General features: G+C 43.1%; 1 protein-coding gene across 4 annotated transcripts in view; it reads right to left on the bottom strand.

Moving 5' to 3' along the window:
- The window catches only part of HNRNPD (heterogeneous nuclear ribonucleoprotein D), a 35625-nt gene extending 19595 nt beyond the window's left edge, over nt 1-16030 (bottom strand). For 2 of the 4 annotated variants that reach the window (XR_014225906.1, XM_082272293.1), the window contains exon 1: nt 15815-16030. Coding sequence is in view for 2 of the 4 variants with exons in the window: in XM_082272293.1 (XP_082128419.1) it covers nt 15815-15933 (119 nt within the window). In the remaining 2 variants the exon portion in view is untranslated. The remainder of the gene's footprint in view (nt 1-15814) is intronic. The other 2 variants (XR_014225907.1, XM_082272292.1) reach the window with 1 other exon arrangement.
- Between the last annotated feature and the right edge of the window lie 2771 nt (nt 16031-18801).

The following is an 18801-nucleotide window of genomic DNA, read 5'->3' as shown; positions in this document are numbered from 1 at the left end:
TAACTGATGTCAGTAGTTAGGATGCCAGCGGCTAGAACATTGTAATGGTGCAAAATGAAAACCCATGGCATTGTGTAACTAAAAGGCAGGCTTAATCCGTCTGCTGGCTTGTATACTATTATACTATATTTGGGGCAAATTTTAGGCATTTTGCCAAGGCATCCCTAAAAAAAACCTCAAGGCACCCTGGTTGAAAAAGGCTGCTCTATGGTACTAGAAGAAATGTAAAGCATAAGGAGAACACCCTAAATATATAAAATCATCTCACTGTTCAAGTGACAAACATCTTCCTGTGTAGTGTGCATCAAACCTACAGTACAATTATCATAGATACTGAAATACTTACTGAGAATGTCCAGGGCAAGTTTTCATTTCAGTAACATATCGGACTCATTATCTTAAAAGGTTTAAATAGGTTTAATAAACTTTCCAGGTTGGTTTTACAACATAAAGCATCATTTCAGATATTACTACAAAATGTCATACACTCAGGTTTCCAAGTTTAAGTACCTGAAAGAGAAATAAGCCATGCATTTTCAGTTATGGTTGCACTATAGTGATTGTTTTGGAATGCTGTAACAGCTTGCAGTCCAGTACATATTCACTTTGTATTGACATTTGTTTAGGCCTAAGAGCCGGTCCACACTAGCGCGACTTGTCAGCCTGACAAGTCGCGCTCCCTTGTCAGCCTGACAAGTCGCGCTCCCTCGCGGTCCATTGACCGCTACAGGACCCGTTCTAATACACAAGTCGCTACGACTTAGAAAAAGGGTCCTGTACTACTTCGGGGCGACTTGCATAGACTTCCATTATGGTAATGCACAAGTCACCCCCGAAGTAGTAAGGAGTCGTGTCGCCTTAGTGTGAACCAACTCTTAGGGTAACAAATACAGTTAACTTGTGGTGCCTTCAAATATTGTTAGTACAAGTGGTAACATCCCTCGGAGCCCATTGTTGAGATCAAGCCCCTCCAACTATTCCATTTTCCTGGACAGTTGCATGACAAGGGTAAGCCTGATTTATGACTTGGCCTAAAGTCAAGGTCCCCCTGCGATCCACAGGAAAGGAGGGCTCAATTTAAAAGACTAAGGGCCGGTTCACATTAGTGTGATCACAGAGATCGCATGTAATTCGGAGCGCACTGCTCCTAAATTACATGCGATCTCTGTGCGGTGCAAATTTCAGCCATACACTTTGTATGGCTGAATTTGCACCACAATCTCACCAAACACACACATGACCCTTTTTTTTATCCACAGCAGAATCGGATCGCATGGTGGTTCACACTAGTGCGATCCAATTCTGTGGGAACTTGCAGATCGCGATCTCAACTGGGGGTGTCGTTAACTGTTAATTGACACCCCCAGCGTATCGCATATGGCAGTGTGAACTGCCAGGGGTGCGGATGTGACGCGGGAACACGCTGTATATTCACAGCGATCCCACACTGCAAAAGTGTGAACCGAGACTAAAGGCTTGTGCCAATGTACATAAGCTGCGGCAAGCTGCTCTAGCTTTCCCTTTGACTATATGATAGTTCTGATTGGAACAAAAGCCCCTATACACAAGCCCTTACAAACATCACAACCTGGCTACACTTTACTGTTAAACATTTTCTACTCGACCAGCACTGCTGGCTATATAGTTGGCTGTGCTGGTTAGCAGGGAAGTCTCCCCGCTGTCAGAATACAAAGGCTCAGCAAGAAGGATTCCCTCCATCCCCCTCGAAAGTGTGCATGGGGGAAATAACGTTTTTTTTTCTCCATCAACCTGTTGGTGGACAGGCAAAAAAAAAAAAAAAAAAAAAAAAAAAAAAAAAAAAAAAAAAAAAAAACACACCTACATCTGAGTACACTATCCATGTCAGTATACACAGTGCAGCACACATACCGCTCAGTACACCCTCCACACACATCAGTATACACAGTCATGCACACATACATGTCAGTATACACGGTGCAGCGCAGTTTCAGCACAGTACACTCCCCCATACACGTCATTATACACCGTGCAGCACACCCTCCATTAGAGATGGGCTCGAGCGTGTTCGGGATCCCACTAGGAAGCCGACACTGCACATGGCTAATCACAGGCAGTGAGACATTTCCCGATCTGTGCAGCTGCAGGTTGGGAAAATGTCTCACTGTCTGATTAGCCATGTGCAGTGTCGGCTTCCTGGTGGGATCCTGAACACGCCCAATTCCATTCCTACCCTGCATACATGTCAGTAAGCTTGTGAAAGTATGAGGAGCAATGCCTCATGGGACAAGTAGTCCTGGCAAGGAGAAGGAAGTTTTTTTTTTTTTTTTACCTTGCTATAGGGGGAACTCTATATTATACTTTGCGGCTTGCTATAGGGGCCCTCTTAGGACAGGAGGAGCAAGAACCAACAAGGCACCCCAGAAGAGAACGTACGAGTACTGATACTTTTTCTCTCAAGTACTCCTCGATATCAATTACTGATAACCATTTTTAATGTCGTGGCAGTTTATTATTTTTTTTGACTAATGAAAAATTATTACCATTTCTTTATAATGAAGAACAATTTGGTGGCTTTGAAATTGCGCTACTTCAAAGCCGCAGATCAGTGCAATTTGGACCTCCGATTTAATTGCGGCTTCATTTAACAGAACTCAATGCAAGACAATGGAATCCAAAAAAAGGTATCGGTTTTAGAGTATCAGAGCACCCTTTCCAGCAAACTATACAATGAAAAAAAAATATATATATTTAGTTCACATACAGTTCATACAGAATTTTCTATTGTTCATGTGGTCACACCCCTTAGCACCCGATTGTACATGTATTTAAACCAGGGCTCGACAATCCCCGGTCGCCAGGTCGCATTTGCGACTAGAATTAGCGACCTGGTGCCTGGGGTGCCCTGCAGAAGGTGTCCTGTCATTTTTGCCCGGACTTCCACGCACAGAGTGCACGGACTTCCGGGCCGTCTGAAAATTGAGGCCCTGGCTTTTCGGCCTACTTGAGATGACAGGCTTCCAATGGGGACCTGGCGCCCTCTTGTGGAGGCCGGGAGTAATGACTGTTGTAATGACTGTTTCCACTGCCTGATTGTTCTCAATTCATTACCATCTCCCTGTCCAGTTAGTTACCTTTGACAGGGAGTGTGGTTATTATTTATTTAATTTATTTTTTAAATGTAAAAAAAAAAAAAATTCTCTCTTTTTTTTTTTTTAATTAAAAAAAAAAAAAATTCTTTTTTTCCCAATTATTAAAAAAAAAATGATATATAGAATATTATATATATATATATATATATATATATATATATATATATATATATATATATATATATATATATATATATATATATATATATATATATATATATATATCTATATCTCTCTCTTTTTTTTTTTTTTTTTCCCTCATCGCCATGCCACAGCCGAAGGCCCCTTTCACACAAGCTGTCTGATCAGGTCCGCCTGTCAGTTTTTCACGCAGACCTGATCGGACCCTTGATTCTCCTCTATGAAGCAGTAATCTCCCGCCATCTGATCCGTTCTATTTTCTATCCATCCCGTGGATCGGATCAGATGGCATCGGATGGAAAGAGACAGACAGTCTGTTTCCATCCAATTGCGCTACAGAGGAGAGTGGGGTTCTAGTCATATTTATGTGTAAATTTAGTATCCGTTTTATTAAATAAAGCTTGGTTGTTAGTTTAAAAAAAAAAAACTGGCTCCTAACATTTTTAGCTGGCTCCTAGATTTCAGGAAAATTTGTCAAGCCCTGATTTAAACTATCTATTGGGATTTGAGCACAGGTATATATTTTCTCACCATACAGTTGGTTGTTTGTATTTACCACTGCATAGGGGATATGCAAGAATAAGGTTTTTTTTTTTTTTTTATCTGATTAAGCAAAACAATATCATCAGCCAACTTATACCAAAAAAAACGTAATCCAGTGAACTCTAAACAATGTGCCTTATTTCTCAATATGCGACTATATTAGATTAAATGATACAATCCCAGTGCTGAAAAATGGGTGAATATAAATATATACTTCACTAATTGAACTATATATTAAAAAAAAAAAAAAAAAAAAAAAGTTTTATATACAACCCCAGTGAAGAAAAAATTTCAATAGATCTAATTTATATATATATATATATATATATATATATATATATATATATATATATAATCTATAATGTGTGTGTCCAGTGATTAAATGTGGCTGGTGCTCAAAAAATGGAACATCCAAGTGACTTCTTGTGGATCGTGAATCCCGTGATAACTCCTCCCCAACAGTGAATCCACTTACCAGATGGCGTGGACCCCTAGGCTGTACAGCCTAGGGGTCTAAAAGGCTTGGTACTGGTAAGCAATGTAGATAGGGACCCCCCTTAGGTATTCTCTCCTTGATATGGGAAGACAGATTAAAAATACCCCCAAATAGTGTAATGCGTTCCAAAACGGTTTTATTGAAAAAAAAAAAAAAAAAAACCATGCAGATGTACACTTACAATGTCATCAATATTCATGGGCTCATCATATATCACATAGCTAACCTCCAAGATTTAGGTGAAGCAGTCATAGCATACTCCTCTCGCAGTCCGTGCAGTGACAAGCGGTGTGCGTTCCACCTTCCCAGAAGTGACGCATTACGTTGCTATATATGATGAGCCCATGAATATTGATGACATTGTAAGTGTACATCTGTATGGTTTTTATTTTCAATAAAACCGTTTTGGAACGTATTACACTATGTGGGGGTATTTTTAATCTGTCTTCCCATATCGAGGAGAGAATACCTAAAGGGGGGTCCCTATCTACAATTGCTTACCAATACCAAGCCTTTTAGACCCCTACGCTGTACAGCCTAGGGGTCTACGCCATCTGGTAAGTGGATTCACTGTTGGGGGAGGAGTGATCACTGGATTCACGAGCCACAGGAAGTCACTTGGATGTTCCCTTTTTTTTTTTTTTTTTTGAGCACCAGCCACATTTAATCACTGGACACACACATACATTTTTTTTTTTTTGATTTTTGTTTCCATCACTGGGGTTATATATAAAAAAACTTTTTTTATATAATTCATTTAGTGAAGTATATATTTATAATCCCCCATTTTTCAGCACTGGGTTGGTATAATTTATAATTGGTATATTTAGTCACATATTGGGATTTATATTGCACTTATACACGAGAAATAAGGCACATTGTATGGAGTTCACTGGATTAAGCTTTTTTGGGTATAAAATGTAAGATTATGCACCGTCTTTAGTGCTGTGTTTTTTGTTATGTTTTTTCACTGAGTGATGAGCAGAAGCGGCAGTATTGTATTTTTTCTGATTAATTGTTGCCTAGCGCAGGGTGGACTCTGAATTTAGAGTCATTATCACAAAAAAAAAAATATCGGCCAACTAATCGATTATGAAAATAGTTAGTTGCAGCCCTAAACCTGTCCCCCCTTTCCTTCCCTAAAGGCATACATTCTTTGCAATTATGCCCACAGCCCCTGGGGTTTGTTTACATCCCTCTACCATCTTTCATGTGCTAGCTACACCATAGCTTAGGTGGTCTATGGGGCTGTCCCCTGAGATTTTCCTCCCTCAGGAGATGGCCCTACAGAACCCTGAAGGTACAGAAGGTCGACAGAAGCATGTAAACACCCCCCCCCCCCCCCCACAAAGATAGGGATACAACTGCAAGGTTAGGTTTGAGCTCCGTGCTCCCTCCCACTGTCTGATCAGCGCTGCCATTGGAAGTCCCCTCCTGCTCTTTGCGCTACTCCCAGCACCCCCCTCTGAGCTCATGATTTGGTGACTCATGACAGCTTTTGTACCATTTTAAACGGCAAATTACAGATTTGGTACCCATGGCTTAAAAGGCAGTGGTCGCCAACCTTTCAGACCTCACAGACCACTAAACTCACAATTTTGAATCCCACGGACCACAAACACAAATTTTTCATGCCTTAAGTAAACACACAATGCTTCAGCTCTCTGCCCCCCGCATCGCACTGCTGCCTTACACAGACTCATCATTCAGCCATGTGCTCAAGCCCTGGGCTCCCATCCACAGTCCGATCAGCGTTGCCATTGGAAGTCCCCTATTTCACCCCCCACTTTCTGCACTACTCCTAGCGTCGGCCTCTCACAAGAGCCGAAAATACAGATGACGCATCAATGCAATGCATGCCCTATAGGACAACTTTTACCAAAGACCATAGTTGTCCTTTATCTACATGGTTATACCAGGATGTTTTTTTAAGAGCCGAAGGTTGGCTCTCTTGTTAAATCTACTTTAACACGCAGCAGGAGGGGACGTCCACCCCACCCCGGCTCTACTGGGATCTCCTAGCCCACCAGAAGTCCCGAAGTCCCAATCAACGAGCTTGTGATTCCCCTGGCTGATCAGAGCCCAGCAAAGACCTGATCGGCTTTGTTGGGCTCTAGGATATAGTAACCCAAAAGCTAGGAGGTTGCATCATTTCTGGTTTACCCGGATGTAAACCGCACCACTTTAAAAAAGCATTTGATCTCACTGATCTTGGTGTGTTAACCAGTTCTGGACCAGAAGAGTTTGCCTCCTTAATGACAAGGCCATTTTTTGCGATTCGGCACTACGTTACTTTAACCCTTTTGGGGGTACCAGTGAAATTACTACAGTAATCAGTGCTAAAAATATGCACTGTTACTGTAAAAATGACACTGGCAGGGAAGGGGTTAATCTAGTGGGTGATCAAGGGGTTAAATGTGAGCCTAGGGGAGTGTTTACTAACTGTGGGGGGTGGACTTTTGAAATTACCATAAAGACCTGTGATTCTATACAGAATAAGATCACAGGGACTCTGATAATTTTACAACAGTTGACCGTTCTCTCTCAGCGGGGAGCGATCACGGGTGCCCGGCAGCCCCATGCATCCGCATCCCCACTGCCAAGTGGGAGCGTGCTCGCCCTCCAGCACCATGCGTGACTTAGTACTACGTCGGTTCGCGCATCCGAGCAAGCCTGCCGCAGTAAAACTGCGGCGGGCAGTCGGCTAGTAGTTAAAATGCTTTTAAGTGCAGAGGACTAGAATTTGGTGTCTTATAGACCCCCAGATATCTCCAAAAAGACTACCTACCTGTCACATGCCTATGTCTACATTCCTTGCGACAGCAATAAAAAAAAAAAAAAAAAAAAAACCTACACTACACAAAAATACAGTGTGACAAATTGCAAAACCCGCTATTTTATTCTCTGGGACAGTTGGAGAAGATTTTTAATAAAAGGACTTGTCAAAACTGTTTTTATTTAAACTACACTGCCTTATTTTGGGGTGAATGGGTAGGGGGTACTCCTTCACATTTGAAGAGGACCTGCCGGCTGCATGCGCAGATAAGAGTCTGGTATGGTCTTGGAATTTTTTCTCCATTTTTGTGGGAGGTTTCCTTTAAAGATCCATACCAGACCCAAAGGGCCTGGTATGGATCTTGGGGGGGGGGGGGGGGGGGGACCCTGTGCCTTTTTTAAAATGTTGGCGCGGGGTTCCCCTTCAAGATCCTCAGAGCACAAGTCACACCACAAGTCGGATCATGATGATCTGCTTTGGATGCGACTTCTATTCAAATCGATGGGCTGAAAGTTTGATCAGTTAAGTTGGCTCTCACAGGGAACAACTGATTTTGAATGCAGAGAGAGAAACACTGCTAAAAATTGCATTTTTGACTTACCGTAAAATCCATTTCACAGTTGTTTACTAACGGGACACAGCTCCTTATCTTCATGACTATATATATACACTGCCCCTACAGGACACTAGGCTGACAAAAGCTTAACTACGCCAATGGGGCAGTCCCAGGGGGTATAATCCCACTCTCTGCTATAGGTATTCAGTTTTGTTACAAGCAGCATCAGAAGGGAAAAAAAAAAAAAAAAAAAAAAAAACTCCATAGCGGGGCGAGTGCTGTGGCCACCAATGGACATCAGAGAAATGGATTTTACAGCTAGTCAAAAATCCCATTTTCCCTTTCATTCTTTGACGAACACAGCTCCTCATCTTTTTGACTATATAGGACGTCCCAAAGCAGCGTCAAAACATGAGGGGTGGGAATAGTAAGGAAAAAGAAAAAAAAAAAATACAGCCATCCAGGTAACATGGAGCTCACCAGGAAAAAAAAAAAAAAAAGGAATTTTTGTAAAATCTTACCTGTAAAATTCCTTTCTCTGAGTCCTGACAGTCGCCGCCTCTTCATATTCGTCACATATGGGGTATTAGACTTTGCTCCGAAGGAGTAGCTAGGCAACAGAATATGTTAACATTAAAGCTTTTAACATCTCACCCTCAAGGGGTGGTCCCCTCAGTCAATACCCTCCTACTTCCTGCAACCATATCTCAGTTTCAGTGGAATAGCAGTAGAGTATACAACCAAACCCCAAAAGAGGGGCGGGGGCGGCGACTGTCGGAGGACTCAGAGAAAGGAATTTTACAGGTAAGATTTTACAAAAATTCCGTTTTCTCTTACGTCCTCCGACAGTCGCCACCTCTTCATATTCGTCACATATGGGGACGTCCCAAAGCAGTGCAAACATGAGGGGTGGGAAACGCATCCGCGCCGAAAGGCAACGCAGTCTCCGCATCAAAGAAAGGAACCTTACCAAAGGAAGGAAACCAGCTGGGCTACAGGAAAAACAATTGCTCAACAGGAGCAACAACCCAGGAAAAGACAAATAACCAGGGGATAAAAAAAAAAACTTATCCCAACAGCCAGAGGTCCCCAACAAGGGACCCTAGGGAATTGCCGCACTAAGAACCTTGCGGCCAAAGGAAGCATCCGCCGATGCCTGAACATCTATTTTGTAGAATTTTGTGAAAGTGTGCACGGTCGACCAAGTCGCCGCCTTACACACCTGGGCTACAGAAGCCCCAAGACGACAGGCCCAAGACGTACTCAGGGATCTAGTAGAGTGCGCCTTCACAGGCACAGGGGGAACCTTCCCCTGCAAGGCATAGGCCTGTTCAATGGTCTGTCTGATCCATTTGGCGATGGTAGAGGCCGACGCCGCCATGCCTTTCCGAGGACCCTCTGGAAGAACAAACAAGGAGTCCGTCTTTCGAAAAGACTCAGCCGATTTAAGGTAAACCCTTATCGCCCGAACAACATCCAAAGAATGTAATCTCACCTCCTTTGGATGTTTAGGCTTCGCGCACAGCGAAGGCAAGACAATATCCTCATTAAGATGGAATTCCTAAACTCGCTTCGGAAGAAAAGAAGGATTAGGTCGCAAGACCACCTTATCCAAATGAACAACCAGATACGGAGACTTGCAGGACAAAGCCGCCAGCTCCGACACTCTGCGAGCCGAAGTGATCGCAACCAAAAAGGCGACCTTTTTGGACAACATAGACAACGAGATCTCCCTGATCTGTTAAAAAGGAGCACGTTGTAACACAGATAGAACGAGATTCAAGTGAGATATGGTTGCAGGAAGTAGGAGGGTATTGACTGAGGGGACCACCCCTTGAGGGTGGGATATGTTAAAAGCTTTAATGTTAACATATTCTGTTGCCTAGCTACTCCTTCGGAGCAAAGTCTAATACCCCATATGTGACGAATATGAAGAGGCGGCGACTGTCGGAGGACGTAAGAGAAATATATATATATATTATATATAATATATAAATAAAAATAAAGAGAGACACCTTCAAAGAGGACAAGTCCTCAAAACCTTGCAGCCGAAGGAAGCATCCACAGATGCCAAACACATCCACTTTATAAATTTTGTGAATGTGTGCAGACGACCAGGTGGCCGCCTTGCAACCCTGCATCACTGATGCCTGATGACGGAAGACACCAAGCACTCGAGTAGAGTGTACCTTAACAGGGAAAAGAGGAACCTGACCCTTAATGGAATAAGCCTAAATCACAGTCTATCTGATCCATCTGGAAATAGTCGCAGCAAAAGCAGCCAGCCCTTTGTGAGGTCCATCCATGAGGAAAAACAGTGAGTCTGACCTTCTAAAAGACTCCAGTAGCCGCCAGGTACACCCTTATTGCCCGAACCACATCCAGGGAATGCAAAGTAATTTCCTTAGAATGCTTAGGCCTGGGACACATGGAAACCAACATGATGTCTTTCATTCAAATGAAAATCCCGACACCCTGCGCACAAAGTGATAGCCACCAAAAAGGCCCCCTTCTGGGATAATGTAAGCAGGGGAATCTCCCGAATATTTTCAAAGGGAGGCGTGTGGAGAACCGACAAACACCAAATTGAGGTCCCACGGCGGAAACAGAGAACGCACTGGAGGAACCAAGTGTCTCACTCCCTGGATAAAAAAGTATGCACCAAGAAATGTGGGGCCAATGGACGTTTAACGAAAGCTGCCAAGGCCCAGACCTGGCCCTTGATGGAACCAACCCGTTGGAGGTAAGCAAAGATCCGAGTCACCAAAAAGGATTTGGGGTGAACACTGAGGGATTCATACCACGCAACGTACGACGGTAAATCTTCATAGAAGATTTTCTAGCTTAACAGCGTAGGAATCACTGATTCAGACAATCCTCTATCTTTCAGCACCTGGCTTTCAACAGCCAAGCCTTCAAAGCCAGCGACCGTATAGCAGGATGAAAGATTGGCACTTGGGACAGCAGATCTTCCCCAAGAGGAAGTCTCCAAGGAGCATTGGCGACCAGCCGTACCAGAACAGCGTACCAAGACAGTTTAGGCCAGCCTGGAGCCACGAGCATGACCAGAATCCCTTCTGCATCAATCCTGCGCAGGAATCCCGCACAGGGTGGGCACCGATCTGGACAGACCACCGCTCTATTGTAATGTGGCCCCTTTTTTCCTGGCGTTGGTAGTGGCTTTGCAGCTCATTTTTTCTAACACCCGTGTTCATGCGGCCTAAAGCAGCAGTGAGCTGCTGGCTAGCAAAGAGCTCTTAAAAGTAATACAAAATCACAGTGGTTACGTGAAAATACAAGCTTAAAAAAAAAATAAAGCCCAACCCTAGGCGTATGCAAGCTGCCTGTCTAGTCCTATACAATTCGAGTCACTGACCTGGAACAAGCATGCATATCTGGAAAGTCACACATCCTTATTTGCATGCTAGCTCCAAAGAACCCATAGAGATGCACAGAATTTTTTTGGAGGCCAAAACATAATGGCTGAAAATGGTGTTTTCGCCATTTTGCCAATAAGGAAAAAAAGGTAAAATTTTACTGTGCTTTTCATAAGTCACGTGACTCAAAAACTGCATTAAAAACATAACAGGGGTCGTTATTGATGCGTTCTTGTTGAACTTTCAATGCATTTCGACGGGGAGATAAGTTTTTGTAACCACAAAGGAAGCGCAATGGACCAGTGTGAAGATATACATAGAATTTAAAAGGTGTACATTTTTCTGGAGCTTTTCTTGCGCTAAAAAGGTGCAGATAATGGCTGACAAATATTAGTTTAAATTTATTTATGTCGTCATTTTCAGTTTCAGCTAAGTGCATCCTGAATTTTCGGTACCAAAAGTTACATTCAGTGCACCTCTACAAAGTATTGGAGAAGCCATTCTCACCCTTTTAATCACAGAGGGAACGCTTACAATAATATTCAGGTCTTGGGGAACCCCTGCTAAAAATGATTTTATACACAAACAAAATGCAATATATATATATCACAGTACATAAGCCACACCACACTGGTGGTTAATGATTACACTTGGTGTCGGTGGAAAGAAGGTGGGAAAAATGCCCTCCTTTAGAAGGCTTGCTAGCATGATCATTGGTGCCAGTGGTTATTAAACAAAAGAGGAGCTCCACTGGCCCCATGTCATTGACAAGTGGCATTGTTTCCAGAAGTATATAGCCACTATCAGTTGGGAGTTTAAATCACCACTGCTAAAGGAACTCCCAACAATCTCTGGAGGAACCCTGGAAACAAAAGGCTGTGTTCGAGCAAATGAATAAACCAAAAGAACAGAAACTATAATTGAAAAAAAAAAAAAAAAAAAAAAAAAAAAGACTGCCATTGCTACTATGTATTTTTCAAAGCTGTACTCAGACAAGAGATTATTTTTGGGCATTTGCATTATAAAAATAAAATTACCACTAAAAGTGTGGCTGCTGCTGTTAGAGAAAATTTTCACTTTCAGTCCTGGCTGTAGTACACAGATCAATAAATTCAGAAAACACCTTGTATTTTTTTTTTTTTTTCTTTACACAGAATGCAAGGTGCTCTGGGATTGTCGCCCATAGTGTTTTTGTTGTTACTGTAGTTTAAGGCTCCATGTACACGGGACGCTGGAAATGGCCGTTTAGGAGCAGTTGGGCGTTTTTTTTTTTTTAGAAGCCCCTGAACCCATCTACATTTTATCTTATCTATCCATGTACACCAGGTCGTTTACAGTCATTTGCAGGCAGTTGCGTTCAGGGACTTTTTTTAGAACGCAATTATTTGCGTTCGAACGTATGTTTCCCGGCGTTTCAAACACAAAAACGCGACCGAACGCGATGACCCGCGTTTAGCGTTTGCGTTTTTCCATTTTAAAGGGGAATAATTTTTTTGACCTCTAGGAACGGTTCTAAACGCAAACGCCCGCAAACGCCACTAAACGCCCGCTAAACGCGGGTACAAACGCGACCGAACAGACATTTCAAACGTCCTAAAAATTCCAGCATTCAAAAGGGACTTTTAACAACGTCCCGTGTACATGGAGCCTAAGACTTGACATGTCTGGTGTCTATTTACTCAACGCATCCTCTCCTTTTATATTTTACAAAATGGGTATTAAATTGCGTGTTTGCACTAAAATTTATTTTATTATTTTTCCTGAAAAACTGCGTTTAATAAAAAGAGTTGCGCAAATATATGAACAAAAAATTTGCAGCCATATTTTTATTCTACCGGGCCTTGGCTTTCCGAAAACCTATCTAAAGTTACATTTTACTGCTAAAAACTAAGATTTTTACGTAGGGAGGAAAAAAAAAAAAATGTATGTATGTATGTATGTATGTATATAATATCTATCTAAACTAGTTAAATAAAATCCTGCATAAATACAATGTAAAATAGCATGCAACAACAAAAGACGTATCAGCTCAAGAAACAGCAACAGAGCCTCCAGCACTGAGCTACAACTCAACAGCATTGCTATCTGGCTAGTAACCGTTACATTTGTTTGCTAATATTAGCAGAACATGAATTGATTGGAGGGCTTGTGGATTGCTTCAGTCCCTTCTTGCAATATTGTACTGATGTACGAGCATCATACATTCCAGGGTGAAAAAAACATGAGGATGGGTTATATATTACTTGCAAGTAAACACACACAGGAGGAAGAGACACATTTATGTGTATTTGTGCGTAAACACACAAAAACACTGTTCGAAAAAACAGATTTCTTTTTTCTTTTTTTTTTTGTTGCTCATCAATACACAGAGCATGTATAGAAGCCTGTGTGTACAGGCGCAATGAAAACAATGCGCTGCATTTAGATCAGTAAAAAAAAAAAAAAAAAAACACCAGGAAGCCTGAAAGCAGGCAGCCGTGTGCGAGAGGCCTTACTTGTATGGTTATACCAACATTATTAGCAGGAACAAGGTCATGAAATGTGTATTTTTCCCAGAAAAGGTGATAACAAGTGCACAGTTTAGGGAGTACATATTTACTCAAAACCCTACTGCACACAGATGCTTTCGAACATCTAGTGTAAATTGAGGGTGATACACCACACCTAGATGACACAGCATTGACTGCCTTTAAGCAGGTATACGCTGTGCTTACATAAAACACACAAATCCATGAACATGGCTTTTATTTATTCAGGGATTTAGGCCTCTTAACAATAAACTGATGATCTTGGTGGTAGCAGCTGGCAGAAAGATCCCAAGTAAAAAGTGCAAGTTCCGTAAAGACCTCGCACATGCGCAAAAGAAAAAAAAAAAAAAAAAAAATCTTCACACTTTTCTAGCTGCTTTTAACACACCTGTGTCCCATAGATCAATGATTTTCAACTACCAGGTCGTTGCTGCCAACCTGCGGCCTACTTCTCCCGTGCCTACCCTTCCGAGTTGCGGCTCACCCCTTCTCCCATGCCAACCCCTTCTCCCGTGCCAACCCGCGGCCTACCCCTTCTCCCGTGCCAGCCCACGGCCTACCCCTTCTCCTATGCCAACCCCGCCGAGCCGCAGCCTACCCCTTCTCCCGTGCCAACCCCGCCAAGCCGCCGCCTACCCCTTCTCCCGTGCAAACCCCGTCGAGCCGCTGCCTACCCCTTCTCCCAGGCAAACCCCACCTAGCCGCTGCCTACCCCTTCTCTCGTGCCAACCCCGCCAGGCCCTACCCCTTCTCCTGTGCCAGCCCTGCCTGCCACGCCCTACCCCTTCTCCCGTACCAACCCTGCTGACACGCGGCCTAACCCGGCTCCTGTGCCAACCCTGCTGAGCCGCGGCCTACCCCTTTTCCCGTGCCAACCCTGCTGAGCTGCGGCCTACCCCTTCTCCCGTGCCAACCCTGCTGAGCCACGGCCTACCCCTGATCCCGTGCCAACCCTGCTGAGCCACGGCCTACCCCTGCGCCAACCCTGCTGATCCGCGGCCTACCCCTTCTCCTAGGGAGACCTACTACTGTGCCTCCCAGCCTTCTTAGTTGCCCCACCTCCCATAGTGTCCCCTCAGTCACACAAGCAGTTAGGAAAGGCTCTATAGCCCATTGTTGAACCATGCTTTTGCCACTCCCCTATCCACTTGAGCTGCAGAAGCAACGGCCAGGGGTGCACACATGCCACATCTGTGAGGCTTTGCAGCAGGAATTATGCCCCCCTATTGCTTTCGGCTGCCATAATAGCCTCCAAACGTGATCCATGCCTGCTCTGCAAGCGCTTCCCAGCCACACTCACTGTGTGCAGATATGGTGTGCTAGCGCAGGGTGCAATGGGTTAAAGCAGGAGGTGATATAACAAGTCTTAACTGCCTTTCAAATTCTTTCCAAACACAGATCGCTCTTCAGAGAGCAAAGCTCGTGTGCACAAATCCTAAAAGCCCTCATGCACCCTCCAGTATTCCATAGTTTCCTTAGCCTCAAAAAGCATCCCACAGCTGCTGCCCCCTCCCCCACAAGAAACCTCATCCCCCTACAAGGCCGCCAAGTCTGCTGCAGTCTCCTAACCCCCTCCATCAGTACGGATTTTGCATTATGCGAGTCACGTTTCTTTTTAGCTTTTTGGGGGGCATACAAGGTTTTGGAAGAATGGAGCAGGTCCTGGTCTCAAATTGGTGGGGGAATGACCACCATAGACAAAGTGCCTGTAATCAGATTAAAATAAACAAATAAAAAAAGAAAACACACACACGACGTCTCAAACGTCTTCCCCCCCCCCCCCCCCCCCCAATGAGCAAGAGACCTTATGCCTGTGTGTGAATTTACACAAGCATGGTGCAAACCTAGGAACAGCCATTATTACTATGGGCAGCTGAATGCTATGGGCTCAGGGATATACGCCCTGATATCCCAAAGCCTCCATATGCATGAGGCCTAATGTTTCCCCACCCCCATGAAGGGTAAGCATAGGAAGGGGTCCCTAAATAATGCAGTCGTCCCCCTATATGTACCTTTATATTCCTATTGTCCCCACACAGACATGGAGCTAGTTTTGTAGGTAGGATAGGGAGACCTCATCTAATACAATCTAACCTCGAGCTAATCCCAGGTTGCCCACGTGACCAGGACTCCGGGCCCCTGCCATAAAGGCAATGGTGCTGAGCCAGCAGGCGGCCACATAAGTCCTGTACCAACGCTCCTCATTGCGCCCAACTTCACCCACCGACACTAAAACAAAGCACCCCGAAAATAAATAAATGCTCACCCCTCGTCGTCCTCGGCCTTGCTGGCGTTTATTTTGCCGCCTTCGCTGGGTGCGTCACCCTCGGCCTCGCTGGCGGTGGCCTCCATCATGGTATCGTCTTTCATATCCTCTTCAGCCATTATCGCTAGCTAAAAAAAAAAAACAATGGCGAGGAATGAGCAGCTGCAGAGGGAAAGACGGATAATGGCGTCTCCCCCGCCGTGCCACTCCTCCTATACAGCCTGGCACCGCCTCTTCGCTCCCACAAATGGCGGCGCCATGGAGAACGCCCGAAATGGCCGCAAGGGAGAATACATTATTCCTACGGTCATTGTGGGAGCCGATACAGAGCTCCTATAGGCTTGGGCGAGGCTGAAAGCAGGAACAATAAATGTACATGGCTCCTGAGGCGCCATTATAGCCCCTGACCCAAAGCACAGTACATATTAGAACACTTCCAAATAAAGACCTGAGGCAACATTTCTGTGTGGAATACTGTCTGACACCGTTTGTTTGGGGGGGGGGGGGGGGACTGTTCATAATTTAGGGGCACGAAATATTATTATTATTTTATAGGATTTATATAGTACCAACAGTTTGGAGGGGGGGGGGTAATTGCAAATTAATGGGCACGTAATATAATTTTATAGGATTTATATAGTACCAACAGTTTAGGGGGGGAGGGTAATTACGATTTAGGGGCACGTAATATTATTATTTTATAGGATTTATATAGTACCAACAGTTTGGGAGGTAATTACAATTTAGGGGCACATAATATTATTTTATAGGATTTATATAGTACCAATAGTTTGGGGGGTAATTACAATTTAGGGGCACGTAATATTATTATTTTATAGGATTTATATAGTACCAACAGTTTGGGGGGTAATTACAATTTAGGGGCACGTAATATTATTATTTTATAGGATTTATATAGTACCAACAGTTTGGGAGGTAATTACAATTTAGGGGCACATAATATTATTTTATAGGATTTATATAGTACCAATAGTTTGGGGGGTAATTACAATTTAGGGGCACGTAATATTATTATTTTATAGGATTTATATAGTACCAACAGTTTGGGGGGTAATTACAATTTAGGGGCACGTAATATTATTATTTTATAGGATTTATATAGTACCAACAGTTTGGGGGGTAATTACAATTTAGGGGCACGTAATATTATTTTATAGGATTTATATAGTACCAATAGTTTGGGGGGTAATTACAATTTAGGGGCACGTAATATTATTATTTTATAGGATTTATATAGTACCAATAGTTTGGGGGGTAATTACAATTTAGGGGCACGTAATATTATTATTTTATAGGATTTATATAGTACCAATAGTTTGGGGGGTAATTACAATTTAGGGCACGTAATATTATTATTTTATAGGATTTATATAGTACCAATAGTTTGGGGGGTAATTACAATTTAGGGGCACGTAATATTATTATTTTATAGGATTTATATAGTACCAATAGTTTGGGGGGTAATTACAATTTAGGGGCACGTAATATTATTATTTTATAGGATTTATATAGTACCAATAGTTTGGGTGGTAATTACAATTTAGGGCACGTAATATTATTATTTTATAGGATTTATATAGTACCAATAGTTTGGGGGGTAATTACAATTTAGGGGCACGTAATATTATTATTTTATAGGATTTATATAGTACCAACTGTTCGGGGGGTAATTACAATTTAGGGGCACATAATATTATTTTATAGGATTTATATAGTACCAACAGTTTGGGGGGTAATTACAATTTAGGGGCACGTAATATTATTATTATACAGGATTTATATAGTACCAACAGTTTACGCAGCGCTCTACAACATGAGGGTAGACAGTACAAAGACAATACATTTTAATACAGTAGGAATCAGAGGGCCCTGCTCGTTAGAGCTTACAATCTAATGCTGGCCATACACTATATGAAAAATCGTTCAAACTGATTTTCAAAAAGGAACACTCAGCCATGAGAGCAGACAATCGTGCCGTCATGTAATGACTGAATTTTGATCAATAAATCGTTCAATGGCCATAAATGAATCCCTTTTTCGTTCATTTCGTCACTTATGCCTAGTACGTTTGTAAACAGTTTGGGCAAGAAACGCATTAACCTTTCAATTTATCGTTCATTCGGCAGAATTTTCCAAATTGTTCCTTCAATTTTTCGGCTCCAAAAAGTTAAAACCGATTTTCTATTTGTGCCCATTAACTGGACGAACGTACCAAATGACAGATTTTCGAACGATTTTTCGGGTAGTGTATGGCCAGCATTAGAGTAATAGACCCCATTCCCACCTGAGGGATCTGAAGCGCGTTTTAACAATCAAAAATGATTATTCAAGGATTCCGCGCTATGGTAATCAGTACAGGGCTGCTGGCTACCTCAGAAATCTCACAAAAGTGGGAAATCAGGAGGAAGCCCACGAACACGTTGGTCCGATTGGACATGTCCAATCAGAGGCAATTGCCAGCAATGGCACTGTCCGAATCGGTGCGATGCCGCATTCCCAAAAGTAGTTTCTGTACTATTTTTGGCAATTTAGGGGGTGATTTCCATAGACACCGGTGCAGGAACCCACACAGATGTCTGTGAAATCGCCCCCAAAGTTGGACTGAAATGTTGGCTTGAAATTGCACGATTTCAAACTGGCCCCGGTGTGAACCTCGGCTAAAAGTGAAAAGGGGGAGGTAAAAGTGAAGCTGCCTACAATATGTGCAAATGTGTAAATATTGGTGTATAGTCCCTTCAAAAATACAATCAAATAAAATGATTACAACAAGGCTCCTTTCACACGGCCGCTCCGTGTGAAAGGTCCGCTGCGGGACTTTTTATTTTTTTTTTCCACGGAGCGGATGACATTTCTGTCATCCGCTCCGTGTGCCCGCATATCATCCCATCTGTTTGCGGATGATATGCGGACATAATGTAAGTATATGGCACTGCGGATGTCAGCGGATGACACCGCTGACATCCGAT

Source organism: Pelophylax lessonae (assembly GCF_965119305.1).
Source record: "Pelophylax lessonae genome assembly, chromosome: 1".
In the NCBI taxonomy this organism is placed as follows: Eukaryota; Metazoa; Chordata; class Amphibia; order Anura; family Ranidae; genus Pelophylax; species Pelophylax lessonae.
Note: the sequence above shows the minus strand (reverse complement) of the source record. Positions and strands in the feature narration are given on the sequence as shown.